The sequence below is a fragment of the Aplidium turbinatum genome, chromosome 9 (genome assembly GCF_918807975.1).
Source record: "Aplidium turbinatum chromosome 9, kaAplTurb1.1, whole genome shotgun sequence".
In the NCBI taxonomy this organism is placed as follows: Eukaryota; Metazoa; Chordata; class Ascidiacea; order Aplousobranchia; family Polyclinidae; genus Aplidium; species Aplidium turbinatum.
In genome coordinates, this window is record NC_137480.1 from 23916743 (window position 1) to 23934280 (window position 17538).

Consider the following 17538-nt stretch of genomic DNA (forward strand, 5'->3'; position numbering starts at 1 on the left):
AGCTTGCGTAGAACATGCAGGCAGAATCATAACTGGCAGTCATGGCTTGAAAATCCTAAAACTAACGCATCTGTGGTAATAACTGGCACGTCAGCATTTTCAGTTTCGATCAAAAATTCAAATTCGGTTAACTCCACTGAATGAGTTATCGGTTTTGGGCTTTCCCTTTGCGCAAAAAAGCGATGGGTAGTTTATCATTTCAAAACTTTGAAAATTACTGGACTTAGAATCGAACTATGGTTCTCTATTCTGCAAACACCAGAGTAAACACAAACTGGTCAGCTACCAAGCGGGAGTCTCAAAATGCCATGACTCACAACTTGTGATGTGTTACGCTTAGCCACGCCGTTTGAAACTGGTATCGACCGTTTATACTTAGTATCAAAGTTGGATCAATAGGCTACACAGTTTTCAGTTTAATTGCGTAACATATTGTTATGAAATTTTCAAATTACAATTACTTCCAAATTTAATTATTTAGATGTTTCGATTACAAAAATTAACTCTTTTAATTGTTATGTTCATCGATGATTTCTTTCATTTTGATTTTATCAAAGACAAGTCGAATTGCATTTGATAAAGATTAGGTTGCGATGTAAAAGTCCCTTTTGAACCCCAACTAGAGGGTAAATAAAGAAGTAATATCATGGGTGCAACTTACCAAATATAGGCCAGCTTAATTCTAATCTGGACCAAATTTGTTAACCTTAGGCTACAGAAAAACAGCAAAAAGTTGCAATTTTAATTACAAATGAAAATGTGTAATTGATTCAACTCTGCTTAGTCTATTATTTAGTACATTACCCTGTATATGATTTATGTCTCTGGAGCGTTTTTGTTTGAGTTTTTTCGCTTCTGCCTTTTTCTATAAACTATAGACTTCTGCTACGTTATTGAAAATAATATTTTAACTGTGAAGATCAGTAATTAACCTGAAATGAAACAGGTCAACGCAAATATCACCGAAACAATGTAGTTTGGCTTTGGGGCATAGCGGCGGAGAGGCCTGGGGGAGCAACCACCCCTCCAAAAGTGTTGATTTTGACATGATTATGATTTACCTACAATGTTTCAATGTTTTTAATGATATTGTAACATAAGTTGAATTAATTGACGTTTATTTTGTTGCGATCATAAATACACATATTCATTGCAAAGTCAAATAATACAAACGATCACGTGGAATGTGTGGATACTGCAACGGGGGCTGCGAAGTGACCTGGAAGCAGGGCCGGATTAAGGCGGGGGCTGACAGGGCTGCAGCCCCAGGCCCACCAAAAAATAAGCCCACCGATAACAACTTACTAAGAGCTACTGGCATGCTTATTATCAGGATCGGAAGAATAAAGGACGAAAATCATAGAACGAATGCTAACTGTGTGAACCATAGTGGTTCTTAACCAGGGGGCGTCAGCTAATTTCCAAAGGGGCACGAGATCTAGCGTTATTTTATATGAGTTAAAGCAGTGGTTTTCAACCAGGGTTCCGCGGAACCCTAAGGTTCCGCCAGTAAGTCTAGGGGTTCCGCAAGTTTACATTCAAATCCGAGAGTCTATTTTATTATTATATGCATATTGTTTAAATATAATCAAATATTGATTAGGTTTGCCACTATTAATAAATTTGCTACACTTTAACACGTTCGCTGCGATTCCGAATTTTCGTTGTCTTCTTGTGGTGCGATTAGCCTACCTTTAATTTTCTGCTTTTCCACCAAGTTTCGTCAACATGTTTTCTTTGCTTCAAGAAGTTCTTTCAGACAGCTTAATCGTTTGTACACCGGTGGGTGTACAAACGACTAAACTGTTATTAATCAAATGATGTTTTTTGCATAAGGCAATTAAATTATTGAACAGGGGTTCCTCGAGCTTTTAGAATGTTTCATTGGGCTCCGTTCCATCAAAAAGGTTGAAAACCACTGGGTTAAAGTTATGGTCGTGCATGATGGATCGGTTTCATAAAACTAGTCGGGCGCTGCAGGGTAGCAAAATTACTTTGAATAAGGCAACAAACTTGCTTCAAGGTCTACATGACTTTGTTCAAACAATAAGATCCTAATTTCAAGAATTCGAAGAAAAGGGTAGAGTATTAAGTGGCTGTCATTATTATATTGAAGAAATTTCAAGAAAGAAAAGAAAAGTATGCTTGGATATCGAAGATAGATCTGAAGACACATTACTTGATCCATCGAGCAGATTCAAAGTAGACTCATATTTTCCAATCATTGACCAAATTATTTTGTGTAGGCTATGCAATCCAGAATTTTAGCATACGATCGTCTTCAAATAAGATTTTCGTTTCTGGCGGAATTAAACACCATGTCCAACTGTAAAATTGAAGAGAGTGCTAAAACATTGCTTCACTATTATCCAGATGATCTAGAATAATCACTGCCTGAAGAGATGATTCATTTTTCTGCACTGCTAAAACAACGCCATTTTAACAGCGAATGCAGCAAAGAAACTTAAATGGGTTAATTCACCAATGAAAATGAGTTTATGCATGCATTTTCTAACATATCTGTTGTCAGAGATGGGCAAGATCACCAGTATTGGTGATCTTGAAGATCAAGATCAAAATCACCAAGAATAGGTGATCTTAAAGATCAAGATCACCAAACTATGTGATCTTGAAGATCAAGATCAAGATCGTGATCTTGAAGATCAAGATCACTTTCAAGATCACTTTTTGTGTACTTGAAAAAAAATGAAGTTTTTGATCAATGATGTTGCAAAAAATAATTACTATAGCCTAAGGAACCTGGGTAAAGGTATATAGTTGGTATTGCTAACTTTTACTTTTAACTACTCGATCACTGGCCTAAGAATTGTAATAAGTTAGTGACTGTTGCTATTAGCCTATCAATTGCTGACGTAGTTTGCGTAGAACCGCAACGTCACACCCAAGGCCGAGGTTAATTACAGTAGTACTGAAAAAGTCGCAAAATTTGCAATTAGTTTTATACTTTTTATTTATAATAAATAAAAATAAACTTTGAACTGCATTATTTTTTACCAAATTTTTGTCTGGTTCATGTGGAAGTTTTAATTCGTGTTACTAAGTAGTTTTAAGTTTCACTGCATTATGTCAATGTTTATTACACTATTTACCCATCTGGCAAACTTGATACTGTTGTCTGCTTTCAAAAACGTTCAGAGGTTTGCGGTCAGACAAACCACTCCATACTCAGACCTTAAACAAGTCTTGGTCTGGTTGATTTGCTGCAATAAACCACTTTACATGACCAAAGTCGGCTAGAGTCCAGATTTTTTAACACCGCTATTCTAGACTTTTGAAACATCTAAAATTGAGTCAAAGAAAGCAAACATTTCTTTAAAATTCACACATAGAACTTGTGAACAAAGTTAATTTTTTATTTTATTATATTTTGTTTTGTTTTTTTATCATTTTTTATTATACGTCAACATAAAGTACACGGAAGTTGACTTCTTTATTATGACCAACACAGAAAACTTTTCAATTTTGAAATGGCAACGCTGACCAGATTAGATGGTGACTTTAAATCGTCTTTTGTTGGACACATATTATAATAACAGTGGCTTAATGTTAGTAGTTGCCACTAACTACTTTGTACAGTACGAGTTCTAAAAAAATGCCTCTATCTAGTAAGTAAACTTCAATTTTAAAGTGATCTTGATCTTATTGTTTTTCAAGATCAAAATCACACAAAAAAAAGTGATCTTAGATCAAGATCAAGATCACCAAAAAAAAGTGATCTTCAAGATCAAGATCAAGATCACGATCTTGATCTTCAAGATCACTTGTGATCTTCATGATCAAGATCACGCCCATCTCTGTCTGTTGTACTAAGAATGTATCTTTGTTTGATGATTTCTAATTGTTCATACGAGCGATCATTTTCAGTGCTTAAAAGAGTAAAGAATCAACTGCGTTCATCCATGAGCCAGAAAAGGTTGCATTCCTTAGCTCTACTCTGCATCGAAAACAAAATTTTGGAAAAAATAGACAGCGATGATGTTATTAACAGCTTTGCTTTGTCTAAATCCAGAAAACATGTCATTTGATTGTGTTTAATAATTATATACTGTACTTCGGGTATAATTTTTGTTATTTTATTTTAATTGTGATTGGTACAATGAGGGGAATGAAATATAGGCCTTAGATTATCATATAGCCCCAGGTCCATCAAAACCTTAATCCGGCCCTGCCTGGAAGGTCTTCTAGTCAAGCAGCCACAAGTTGAGTGGCGTGTCATAAATGTTAATTGAACTAGCAGCTATTTGCTATAATTTCAAACTAACTCTTTGTTTAAAAGATTAAAACGTTTTGTTAAAATGTTTAAAACAGTTTGGCCTACTTTTGCCTCCTGCTTCTGCACACTTCTAGTGTGTATGAATGTGTAGTTAGATTTACTGTGATGGGGTGGTGGCTGACTAGATGACTGCTTAATGCTTATGGTCTTTCGCTACCATCCTGATTGCGCCATAATCTAACCAACAGTAAGTTGTACAATGCATTGTTTTGACAATTACATTTACTCTGATTGTTTATTAATATATGGCGCTGTTAAAACAAAATAAATTGACTTGACTTGACTTAAAATTTTCTTCCTATAGCTACGTCACTGTTTCTCAAGTTTGATTGAAAAGTGACATTCTTTTTAAAACGGTAAGCTAAAGTAGTCTATCTACAAAATACAGCTTCAACAGAAATACATCGCTTCATGGTTTTTGTTTACAAAAGAATAAAGTCCATGTTATTGTTGTTTCTAAGACTATTTTGAATTAAAATTTTTTAGCTGTTTACCATTCCAATTCTTGGTCTTGCTGATCTCGTGCTCTGCTGAACGAGTTTTCTTCAACAAATAATATTTACCAAACAACCTCTCGGCCAATCATAGGCGGTTCTCAAAACCGAATTTTGTCACAATGTGTTGCAGAAAACTCTCAAGTGTAGAGTGCACACAGTGTAAAGTCCATTGGTGGAAAACAGCAACAAACAGAGTAAATGTCTTGGTAATCAAAACCTGATTGGCTGAAAGCTATAACTGTCAATGCAACGCCAGATAAGTTGCTTAACCCAAATAGATTTTGAAATTACTTTTATATTTCTGTATTGCAAACAACAACATACAAACGATCACTTACGAGCCAACCGTTCATGAATAATTGTTTTTATATTTTGACATTGTTATTGGCAAAAAAAAGCACGGTAAGCCAAATTTAACATAGCAGTGACTATAGAGATACTTTTAATAAAATAACGTTAAAGGAAGAAAATGATTTTGTTCGAAAATTTGCACCAGCAGCGTTAAGGAAAATTTTGGAACTTTTTGAAATATCCCGTTTACTTTAGTAGAATTTTATTATTTTGTACAAGAGTTGAACTTGTAGTCGGGGCTATGAGTACGATAGTCTATCTGTACTTCTATATATAGAAAATTCATGAGTGGTTCACCTGGTGGCAGGGGCGCCGGAACGATTTTTGACTGGGGGGGCAAGATTACAAAAAAAAGGGCACTTTTGTTTACTAAAAGACCAATTTTTTTCAAGTTTTATAAGATATAGCGACAATACTAATCTATCAGCTCACTATGTATTGAGTAGGCTAATGATAGCCTACAAGTGTCTGGTATACAAAGAAGGGCATCATGCTATGTTATAATGATGTAACCTACTGTCAAGCCTTAAAGCAGCCTGCGGCCATGGCCGCTAAGTAGTGCTTGAATGACCGCCGGTGCTACCTCCTCAATCGGCCAAGTTTGGCTACCGGTCTCTTCTAGCCAATTATTTAATTTCGCAATAGAATGATTGTGGATTAACTGTCGAAAATATGTAGTATCAAAGAGTGACGCAAAATTCTGGAACGAAGAAGCTTCAAGAGCAAGCGGGGCTGGTTCGACTCTAGGGGTGTGCGCTTGAGCAACGCACGTTAAGGACTGCTCTCCATTCAGCGGCATCTAATGGATGGAATAGTTCCCCGGCAACAAGACTTCAACAATCGGAAACTTCACTCTGTCAATCTCGGTGACCGGGCCTGCGTCAGTGATCCAAAGCCTCTACAAGTATGCGAAACTGCCAGGATTAAGCTTTGCAAGAAGCTTTCCCAGTCCGAAGATAAAGATTGAATCAATCAATCAATCAATCAATTAGGTCAGCGCGTCATAATCGCTACTGTTGCATTGTGCGGGAATATTAATATTTGTTATTGATGGAATATATCCAGCTGCGATCACCAGCTATAAGTCTTGTTTGTAATTTCCGACGTTTATTTTAACAAAGTCTTAATCCAAAGTGCTAATTTACATCGGCTGGCAATATTGTCGTTTTTATGTCGATTCGATGTTGTCGGACATTAAAAAGGAGAACTAGGTTAGTTGACATCCGAGGGGAAAACATTTTTTGATCATATTTTGCAAAAATTATGCTTCTTTTAGTAATGTCCTTCACATCATTGAAATACTTATTTTATTACCTTGCCGTCATCGTCAACACATGTCGAACGTTATTTTTCGTTGCTAAACAGAATTCTAGGGGAGTGGCGAACTTCTTTAAAATCAGCCACATTGGAGGCACTCATGCGAGTGTCGTTAGATGGTCCCGCAGTACTGGATTACAATCCCGATAAAGCAGTTATTGTGTGGTGCAACGATTCTATTGTAGGACGTCACCCAGGCCCAGACTTCAACAACGCTAAGTGATCATTTTTGCATTGTTTCAAGTTTAATTCTATTTACTTGTGCTGTCGTTATTTTTATTTTGTATTTTGGCCTCCAAGCACGCAGATTTGGCCGCCGAGAAGGAGCTCCCGGTAGGCCACGATGGTTGCCGAAAAAAAACGAGTTTTAAGGCCTGTACTGTGTTGCAAAATTTTGTGCCGTAGCCTATATATCATTTTGATACAAAAATGAAAGATTATAATTAGGCTAAAAGCGAATAACAGAAATTGTTATATTGCAAAATGTGCAGTAGCTTACATGAATTTAAAAGGGCACCATTCGCCCCCTGCCCCTCCATCTGCAGAAAAATTGAGGGCAGGGGAGGCGGCCGCCCCCCCTGCCCCCCCGCTTCCGGCGCCCCTGCCTGGTGGCCTACACACACTTTTAGGTTGATAACTTGGAATAAAAAATAGTTTTGGATTATCCGGCTTGATTGTTTTCAATCAACTAACGCGGATGGTATTGAACCCGCGGCGCTTTTTTACTGTCTTGACTGTTCAATTGTTGAGATTGATGCAGATGCTAATGTTGACATTACGTTGAATGTAACGCGCTTAACCTGTTGTACCACGTACAACCAATTCAAAGTCCAAGGATGTGGTAAACCACACTTTTGGACGCCAATCATGAATGCTGGTTTAAATACCGATCGTGTCTAATCCGTTTAACGCAAAAGTTAAGCTCGGATTTCAGTGAATTTTAAAGAAAATTTATGGTTGTGATGCCTCATTGATAAAATCATTGTGACGACATTCAGCAGAAATAGTCATTCGAAAAAAAAGGGAAATCGAGCAACTTTTCTAGCAATAGTTGCAATGTTGATATAAAAAAGTAACAGCAGAAATATAAAAATTGTTTCTTTACTTTACTATGATTTCATGCACGCTTTGTGTTTCACATTCAAAGTAATTCTATTTTATTTTACTGAACACTGTGACTAAATGAATGGCGTTATCACTATTGTTTTGTATAACGCTCAAGAGCACAGTTTAGCCTAAACTATGAACGTGGCGATATATAATCACTATATTATCGTAATGTTTCAAGTTTTAAGTATTTTTAATAACAGCCAAATCTTTAAAATTTACTTACTATTGTTTTTCATTAATTATTTACAAAACTATATAAAATATAAAGACTGTAAAAAAGGATTTAAAAGATAAAATACTTTTTTCCGGAGTGATGATGTCACAACGATGTTACATTTATTTCCAGAATATCAATTGTCTATGTACAAAATAAAATTAGAAAGATTTTTAAAGGGCAACATTTGGCATAAACAATGATTTTAAAAATACGAGAGCATACAAAAATTAGTACTGCCAGATAGCTTTTCTGCCAGAAAACAACTTTTATGAATAAATATCTTCAACATAACGAGCATGTATTGGTTCTATTATGACGTCATATAGTCTATAATTCTATAAACTTAATAATTTGATGCGCAGCAGCAGATACATTGTCTGTAGATAGAGAACAAATACTTTGGCTGCAAGCCCTAATGACCACAATCGCATATTTTCCCATAGAACAACACTTGCACACGCAAAATCAATGTAAAAATAACACGTTTTTCTGGCTAGGTATGTATTTTAGACTGAGATACAAATTGCCCTGCATCACTCCACCCTTTAGCACTGGGACCAGTCCTGTGTCCCAGTCCCACCTAAGCACTGGGACATATTTTATTTACTTAATACGGTTGCCATAACAAAGGCTTTATAAAACATAGCTAAACATAAATATAAAGTAAGCACCTAAACTTTACACAACCCTCACAACACAACTGAAAAGTGGACAAAGAGAAATGTGAACAAGAGCTTCGCGAATCACGCCAGAAGCCAACACGTTGACTGTGTACAGAGCACGCAAGATCAATTAAACACAACCAATCAGAAGAGAGAATTAAGAGTTTTACAACACACTGCAACTGTTTTGTTTTTTTGTAAATAGATGCGCAAAGTTCCCAGGTATAAAAGATTAGAACAAAGTAGTTGTTAAAATGCAAAGGGTAGTTTGAATAAAAGGATAAAAGCCCAAGGAGACCCTCTCAACCCACAAATCCGCCATTTTACACTGTTAATACGTCGTTGGACGCTGAATCCATGTTAAAAGGGGAATTTGTTACCAGGAAGCTCATAGTTTTCCATTTGCAAACTCTTTTTTTCTCGTTTGCGCTTTGAGTTCTAATCTTTGTATTTGAAGATTTTCCTCAAAATTTGTTTCGTTTCTCAGAATGCGTCACTTCCTTTCTTCCCACAATCCAACAGGACACGGCATACATGGCAAATGCCTGAAAAATAAAAATGTTTTTATCTAAATAACCAGCATGAGTTGAAACATGTTTTTGTGGATGCAATAAAAAGTAAATCAGAACGACAAAGTGCGCAAAGATCTCCAGACAAAAAAATTAAACGCTTTTCTAAGTTGATGAAGATTAGTCTTAGTCCATTTGGACATATAAACCGAAGTAAACTATTATTTTTAATTTAAGCACAAAGTCTACAAATAAATGAATTCTCACAAATTGCATCAAAAAAAATTGAAGTATTTTCACCCAACATAAAAAATAATATAAAAATAAAAATAACTTATAAAGTTAAATACAGTAGATGCAAATAAATAACAAATATCAATTTCAAACGTAGTTTAGTCTAGTACTGCCCAGGTGAGCAGCTAACGAATGGGACCGTTTCCAACTGAGAAAGCAAAATGGCGATCAATCTAAAACTCGAGATAGAAAACAAAAATCAAAAAGAAGCAAGTATTGACGTTCAAATTGATCTAATTGATGTTTTTATCTTTCATGAAAGGTTTTGTTGTCAGTATCTATAGCTATATTACATAATCTTACGTTTCCTTGTCTTTTTGCCACACTTCCCGGCATATGTGTGTGTGTGGATATCCATTCGGCAATAGGCGGCACAACTGACCTGAAATTGTGCAATAATGGAGACATTTATTTCGTCATATTAAAATTATATTATAATAATAGTCAATAATTGAAATTGCTTCAATCAATAAATTGTGAACGTGTAGTCTACCGTATAAGAAGTAATCCAATAGTTAGTCCCAAAATATTTAAAATCTAATTTTTTAAGTGTCAAAGTTCTTGGACAACATAAAAAACCACTTGAACGGACAACAAAAAACGATAATTATGGCAGTTGTTTAAATACAGTTTCTTCTTACATGAAATGACTATTTGATTACAGTACAAGCGCCAGAAACCTTTTGCAGCCACAGTTGATCCTTTGTTACTACAGTGCAGATGATGTTGCCGCGCAGCAGCACAAAATGTTACAAAACGCTATTTTTAATAAACAATTTAAATAAACATTCAATTGCAGCACTTACTTTGATTCTTTTAACTTTCTTTCTTTTGCTTTTCCTAAAAAATGAGCTTCTTGCTAACCGGGTATGCAGCATCAAGTCTAGTTCTTGCAAATCGCTTTGTTTAATGCTGCGGGTCACTAAAATATATTTGAAAGCGTTTATTAGCGTTTTTAAACTTTTTGATTTTTTTTAAAGAGTATATTCTTGAAGGTACTTCAGAAAAATACGACAGTTATTATTTATTATAATAAACCATCTTATTTATATTTGGCGATGAAGAGTTTGTGTTTTCCATAGTAACCTTTATATATAAAAATAACGTAATGCCATTATTTTCTCTTAGCCAATCGTCGAATGTCGCATCGCAACGCAGGGAGCCTCGATCTTTGAAGCTACCCAAGAAAATTGTTATTATGATGAAACAAATCTTTGCAAACTGCACATTTGTTACTAACTATGATGAAACAATACGTTGACAAAAGAACTTCACTTAAAAACTCACCTGTGACGTCAACAAACACAAACAATGCTAAAAGTAACACCAACAATGCAATCTTCATATTCAGTTTTTGTTTACACAAAAAGTTTTTAATGCCTGTCCTTGTGCCAAACCAACAAAACGTTAAATGTTACTAAGGTAAATTTAATCAAGTTTTTTCTTAAATAATACAGTAGCTTATTTTGAAGAAGTAAATAAATTAACAACTTTTCCAATTTTGCTTGAACAACAACTGAACTGAACCACAGCAGCGTGACTGCCTTTGAGCAATTTGAAATAATGAAATCGCGAAAGATCTGGCACTCGCAGCACATTCGATGTTGAAGCCAATTCATTACCTGCGGCGGGGTTTTCATGTAAACGTGCGAATCTTCATCTATTAGAAACTTTGTAAACGGTCGAGTGATACCGTTTTAAAAATCTTTTTTCATATTTTCATCACACATCAGTGTCTAATTCGACTTGCTCGGTCAGATTGGGATACAAAAATGGGTTGTACGTATTTGAAAAACAATGCTTTTGATTTGTTTGTATCGTAGATAAAACGGCGTTGAATAAAGCAACACTTCCGACAAAACTGAAAATGTAATAAAAACAAAAAAATATCAGGCCTACATATTGCGACAATCAACTCTGTTACTTGTGACTTGAATATACACAGTATACTGTATATCTAGCCGATGTTTTTGAAGTTGTGCATTTATATCCTGACAATGCGTATTTTGTTCGAAAGAAACAAAATTAAATTCTCGAGCAGATAGTTTCTAAGATATTGATATGTTGACTTGCATGATGTATCTACTCAGAATTATGATGCTATTTTGGAAACTCATTCAGATCTTCATGTGAAACTCGTGGCACATACTTGTCGCGACCGCTCCATGAAGTACAGCGTATCGTGCGAATCTCCAAAGTCCTAAACCCCTATTTGAAATGTCGCCTTTAAAACAAAAATAATGTGAAAATTTCTCAAAGCAGAAACCCCTTTTTTATTATAATAATAAATTGTGTTTAAATATCTTTAATTTGAAACTCAATTCAGGTAGTTCCGAAAATTCATGATTCGTTGAACCACTGACTCTCTTCTTTAATCGCTAAGGCTGACAATCTAAAATTTTCGCTTGTCGTTGAAGGCTCGTTGCTTGTGGAGTCTTCCATCTTCTTAGTGCTGGTGAATGGAGAGCAGCTGTCCTAGAAAAGTGCGGCTTCCTCAACGTTTTCTCCTCAACCCATACATTCTTCCTATCAGCTTGTCCTTGTTGAGGCAGGCTTCGCATGGGTGTCACAATTTTCTGTTCAACTATACCAATGAGGGGACATCTTCCTCTTTTTATAAATACGCTATTCAGGAACAAACCGCAGACTGTAGTATCACCTTTGTTGATACATATCAGTAAAAATGTTATGCCTATTTTTTGGGAATTTTTCAGAGTAAAATATGCAAGTTTCCTGCTGCTGCGATGCTACGTGCTATGTTTTTAAAGCAACGCAATGAAGTTGTTTGACCTCTAACATTTCTACTCTACGTGGACTTGCTGTTTGTCTTCCAATCTATCTTACATAGCAATCTTCGTAGCTTACATTAAGTCCACGGTTTAAAGAATTCTAATTAAAACGTTTCAAGTGTAGCCTAGAAGCAATTTAATTTTAATACGCACAGTAGGTTATTGTCGGAAATATGATGCATACACTATATAGGCGACCACACTGTTTGTTAAATGTATGTGTGTCTTCCCACACAGATAGAATTAACAACACTAACAATATTATAGCAACAGAAATGATATTATTCAACTAATGCCAACTTATAATAACACTCTCAGCAATATGATTGCTTTTATAAAACGTTGCAACTAATGCAAAGATAGACGTTGCTCTCAACATTGTACCAAGCAGACAGTGTCAGGGCGGGTGCATCAAGATGTAACCACTTGTCACCTACTGCGTGTTCAAGTTTGTATCTGCAGTTCTGCACATTCATTTAAATTCACAGTTTGACCAGGTGCTTCTCTTTTATAAACTTGGAGCCATTTTTTCTTGGAAACTTTGTTTCAAAAACAAGTTGCCATTTCCATTGCGGTATGCTTAGGCCCACATTTGCATGGCTTATAGATTTCAAACAGCCAGATGGTAATCACCATACATGTAAAATCAAGAAAGACAAACAACAAACACTTTAAAACGTAGTCCAATAAATGTTTTATACTTTTGCAAACTTGCTACTGAAAACGTTTGAAAATCTGGAATAATTTAAACTCCATAAGAATATTCTTTTCTTATTTATATGTGTTGATTTTAGTGGAAACGTATTCTAAATAATCTGTTTTTGTGTGCTGGAACCGGCCATTATGACGAGATTATGCAGAACAAATGTGCCCTTCATAGAGATTGTTCGGCGAGGTAGTGAAGTCAAATAGGATAGGCTAGGTCATGGCCACCTGGAGATGCGGCCTGATTTGTCACATTTTGCAGATTTTGATTACAGCTACTGCTAGTGCTTGACTGACATTTTTTGAGATGTTTTTACTTTTTGCGGTTTTCTAATGACATAAAACTTTTTTGTTGCCTTGGGGAAGCAGTAGCAAATGAGAAAAAGTAAGTTGAAAAACGCAAAATCAGACTGTTATTGAAAATTAACAGTCTGACTAAAATTTTCGAAATCAAATTTTCTTTGTTTTTCAACATGTGAAAATGTTAAAACCTATTGTGTCATCTGGGGAAAGGAATAAAGAAAGCTTAAAAATCTAATTTTTAGAAAAAATTATTTAAACGTTCGCCCAAAGTTAGAAAAACCTGGAAATTTCTGCAAAATGTAACAAATTAGGCCGTATCTTTAGGTGGCCATGGCTAGGTGTAAGGCAGGGGTCACCAAACTTGTTTAAGAAAGGGCCAGGTGACTTTGAGAAAAGATGCTCGCCGGGTGGATAGCCACCTTGAGCGTTTGCTCAACACTACAGTCTACAACCTGTGGTAGCGATTCAACAGAGTGGGTGTGATATATCCAGCTGTATGCAACAATTGCCGCGTTCAGTCGTTGCAGACCAATGGGTTGTGGAAAAAAGCTCATTATTTTATCACAAAGTCACAGGTCTAAGTCATCTTTCAAAAACAGATGTTTTAAAAAAATAATTATAGAATATAAGCGCGAACTTTTGATAGGATTTTTATTCAGTGTAGATTTTAGATATTTTGCACAGTTCGGCGGGTCAGTTAAACAAAACTAAACCATGTTTGTTCTAAACTAAGTATTATAACTAACATGTAAATATTTTTTGTTGTTGATCTTACTATATTTTGATTGGTTTTTCTCTATTTTTTTAAGCCAAACGCGTATTGCGTGAGCTGTAAAATGATCCCATCGGTGATTCCTTTGCAAAGAAAACATTTAAAATTGAAAATTCCATCAGTTGATTTAAGTTTATGTAAATTAGCTACAACTTGTAGAAAAGGTTACACGAATCAAATAAGAATCAGTCAAATCAAAGTTTAATGTTAATCGGATTAGTGCAATTAATAACACAAGCCATATTCAGTTTTAGATATAGTTTATTCATGGAGTTTATTTGATAAACTGTCACCATCTAATAGGCGACTTATTTGGTAACCTTGTTCGAACAGAATTAAACTTTAATTTTTTTTTAAATAAATCCGTGAGGCCGAGGGAACTATCCTTTTCAAAGCGTTTTAACAGTTTATTTAAGACTTTAAGTAAGAACTTTCAAGATGACGGTTTCATATCTGCAGCTGAAGTCCGACTCTTTATCACCTTTATCAACTGATGGATGTTTTTAATGTTTGCTTGCAACTTATGGAGAACATGGTCGCCCCGATAGCTCAGTTGGTTAGCGCGTCACTTCTGGAACGAAGAAAGTTCAAAATCAAGTGGCGCTGGTTCGACTCTCGGGTTGTGCGCTTGAGAAACGCACGTTAAGAACTGCTCTCCATTCAGCGGCATCTAATGGATGGAATAATTCCCGGGTAACAAGACTTCAACAATCGGAAACTTCACTCTGTCAATCTCAGTGACCGGGTCTGCGTCAGTGATTCAAAGCCTCTACAAGCATGCGAAATTGCCAGGATTAAGCTTTGCAAGAAGCTTTCCCAGTCCGACGATAAAGATTCCATCAATCAACATTTAGTTAGGAAAGGATTTTGGTCCTTTACTTGTTTCCATCTACTGTATGTGATTGTTGTTCTAATAATGTTCAATCTATTGAAATTTATATTTTGTAGATCCCGGTCTTTGGTGTGGAGTTCAAGATGGAATTAGTTAAGTGCTTTTTGTCACGTTTTTTTTGTTTGTATGTGCAATAAACGTTTTCTTATTTATGCTCGGGATAAAAAAGAAAAGGGACAAGTTTTTAAACTGTACGTTTGGTACAGGGCTAAAGTCCATTTCTTTAAAAGTTGTGTGCTATCAGTTGGCTAATCGGGTATGCAGAAAATTGAGATTATACTAATGTCAATATCATATGAGTAACATCTGAGATATTTTGCTCCACGGTGTACGCTGTCGCACGGTGATTAACGGAACATGTCAATCAAAATGCTTCTTTTGTATTTGTGGATTTGTTATGCAATCGAGTCAAGACGTTGATAGCGCGCTACATTAACATTTCTGGCCAATCTCGTCCTTGCAAGTCAAGTTGGAGACGATTAGATAAATAATTCAACTTGATCTGCAACCCAGCACTATTGAAAGAATAGCTTGGGTCCGGAAAATTAGCTAAAGTAGTGAGTTCTTCTTGTTTTAGCCTTTCGATTGATTTTGGACCGACATACGTAGAGTTGCTTGCTCATGAAGTCGTGCGCTTTACTAACTGAGCACCGGGGCGGACTCATTCGAGTGCACGTTCTAAAACAAGTAGGAGAAACCAAATGGCTTCGTCAACTAACCAGATTAGTTATTCTCGAAGTTTCCAGTTGGTATGGGCCGGATATCATTTTTATGCGTGCAAATATTTTTGAACTTTCCAAAAGCCACAAGTTTACCAGCTTTGATTTTCTACACCAAAACGAGTGGGGCCTTGCTTTCGTGCACGTGATTTGTCACCAAGTCACAAAGCAAGCAGAAGATGTAAGATAAAAAGTGTTGTTTTATTTTTTGTATCCACACAAAAACAGTTCTTCAAAGGCAAGAGTTCTTCGAGTGGCATATCTGATCATGGTTATTATATTTAAGCACCGGTAGTTAAAGTCCTTAGAGAAGGGCTTGGTACGTTTAAATTTTCTTCATGTTTGTCTGCATGCTTGCCTAAAGAGTTGGGTAAAAAAGTAGATTTTCCCCATAGCTTTCTTGATGTAAAGCAAAAATATCAAGGAGAAAAAAATCAAACAACAAAAGCTATTGATACTACAATAAAGTGCTGAATACCAAGCAAAAAGCCAAACAAAGCAAATCACATAAATTCTATTTGAATAAGGGCCTCTTGATGATTCCAAATAAGGGTGAAACAGGCTATAGAGCAAGGATCTTAAACACGCGGCCCGCGAGGACGTTTGGTACGGCCGGCGATGCATTTTCAAACTTTAAAATAATTAACATTTACAGTATAGTCAGGTTCACTATGTCAAAAAAAAAAGTTTCGTTCAAAATTTTTGGAGATTAGCAAACCTATACATTTTCGGAAAGCTTAGATCATGAGGAATCCGAAAAATGTTGATTACATTTGCAGAGATGTCCGCATGGCCGCCATTTTGAATTTTCAAAATGGCCGCCACAAAATATATATTTTGACATATCTCGGCTCCTAATGAACTTAGAAACTTTATCAAACATTTTAATTCTATGTTTTGAGGGTCAAGAAACCCATTAGAAGCATACCTAGATACCTAGCGTGAACCACTTTGCAATTATCCGCCATATTGGTTTTCAAAATGGTCGTCGAAATTATATTTCGTTACATTACTACTTATATACAGTGTTATGTCGTATTTGTCCGCCAACAGAAAAGTATTTGTCCGTACTGTGATTCTACAAGTATCCCAGCTGAAGAGATTAGTCGTTGGTCAGGGGTACCCAACTGTGATAACCTTCGACATGGCCCTCTACGAAAAGGCAGTGCAGTTGCTAGACGCACGGCTCGACTTGAAAAGAGAAATTGTTTCCAGACTGGGTGAGCTGCATGCTGTGATGGCTGCACTAAGAATGTTAATGCTTCTAATGTTAATGTTAATGTCTAATGTTAATGTCTTCTAATGTTAATGTCTAATGTTAATGCTTCTAATGGATTTTTTGACCCTTAAAACATAGAATTAGCATGTTTGATAAAGTTTCTAAGTTCATTAGGAGCCAAGATATATCAAAATGTATATTTTGCGGCGGCCATTTTGAAATTTCAAAATGGTGGCCATGGGAACATCTCTGCAAATGTAATCAACGTTTTTCGGATTCCTCATGGTCTAACCTTTCCGAAAATGTATAGGTTTGCTAATCTCCAAAATTTTTAAACGAAATTATAACGAACCTGACTAGTAGCGTAAGTATTTTTTCCATAAATTTAGACACATAAAATTTACTCTAAAATTGCTCAAAAAATCTGAAAATGCCCATTAAATATTACTCGATTTTTAGCACTGTTGTCGTGCCATTTTATTGAGTGCGAGATATTCGTATTGTTACATCACAATCACATTGCCTATTCCCTTATTGGGCGGATCTTGTCTCACAAAAAGTTTGACACATTTCTCCATTCCCGGTCGCTTTGTAACTGTGCTAATCATCTGTGCTAATCATGAGTCATCTCTGCTAATCTGAAACCTAACCCAACATTGAACACACTGGTTCCTGTAGCCTATTTACTTTAATGTTCCTGAAGGAAACAAAAAGTTTTCTTCAAGAGAAAAATAAGATTTTGTGCCGGATTTTCGGACTCCAATCACCAAATTTCTCTCTTTGAACCCACTACCGGTTTAATCCAACCGAATTAAGTCATATCACTTCGACCGTTGTCGGCAAACAATCTTGAATGGCTAAACAACTTTATTATCACAGTAGGCTATC

The 17538-nt window shown here is 35.8% G+C and overlaps 1 protein-coding gene across 1 annotated transcript; it reads right to left on the reverse strand.

Annotated features, from left to right (window-relative positions):
* Positions 1 to 7716: 7716 nt before the first annotated feature.
* LOC145777700 (uncharacterized) lies at positions 7717 to 10619 on the reverse strand. Its single transcript, XM_082589134.1, has 4 exons — positions 10539 to 10619; positions 10058 to 10173; positions 9555 to 9633; positions 7717 to 8993 (listed from the first exon to the last, which is right to left on the reverse strand). The coding sequence occupies exons 1-4, from the start codon at positions 10594 to 10596 to the stop codon at positions 8932 to 8934; spliced, it is 315 nt and encodes a 104-aa protein (XP_082445260.1). The 5' UTR covers positions 10597 to 10619; the 3' UTR covers positions 7717 to 8931.
* Between the last annotated feature and the right edge of the window lie 6919 nt (positions 10620 to 17538).

What these genes read in the sequence shown, in the direction of transcription:
- LOC145777700 (XM_082589134.1), bottom strand. Translation starts at nt 10,596, where the DNA reads ATGAAGATTGCATTGTTGGTGTTACTTTTAGCATTGTTTGTGTTTGTT. An exon ending in TGTGTTTGTTGACGTCACAG is followed by an intron (nt 10,174 to 10,538) that starts GTGAGTTTTTAA and finishes AATATATTTTAG; the next exon opens with TGACCCGCAGCATTAAACAA. An exon ending in TGGCAAAAAGACAAGGAAAC is followed by an intron (nt 8,994 to 9,554) that starts GTAAGATTATGT and finishes TTTATTTTTCAG; the next exon opens with GCATTTGCCATGTATGCCGT.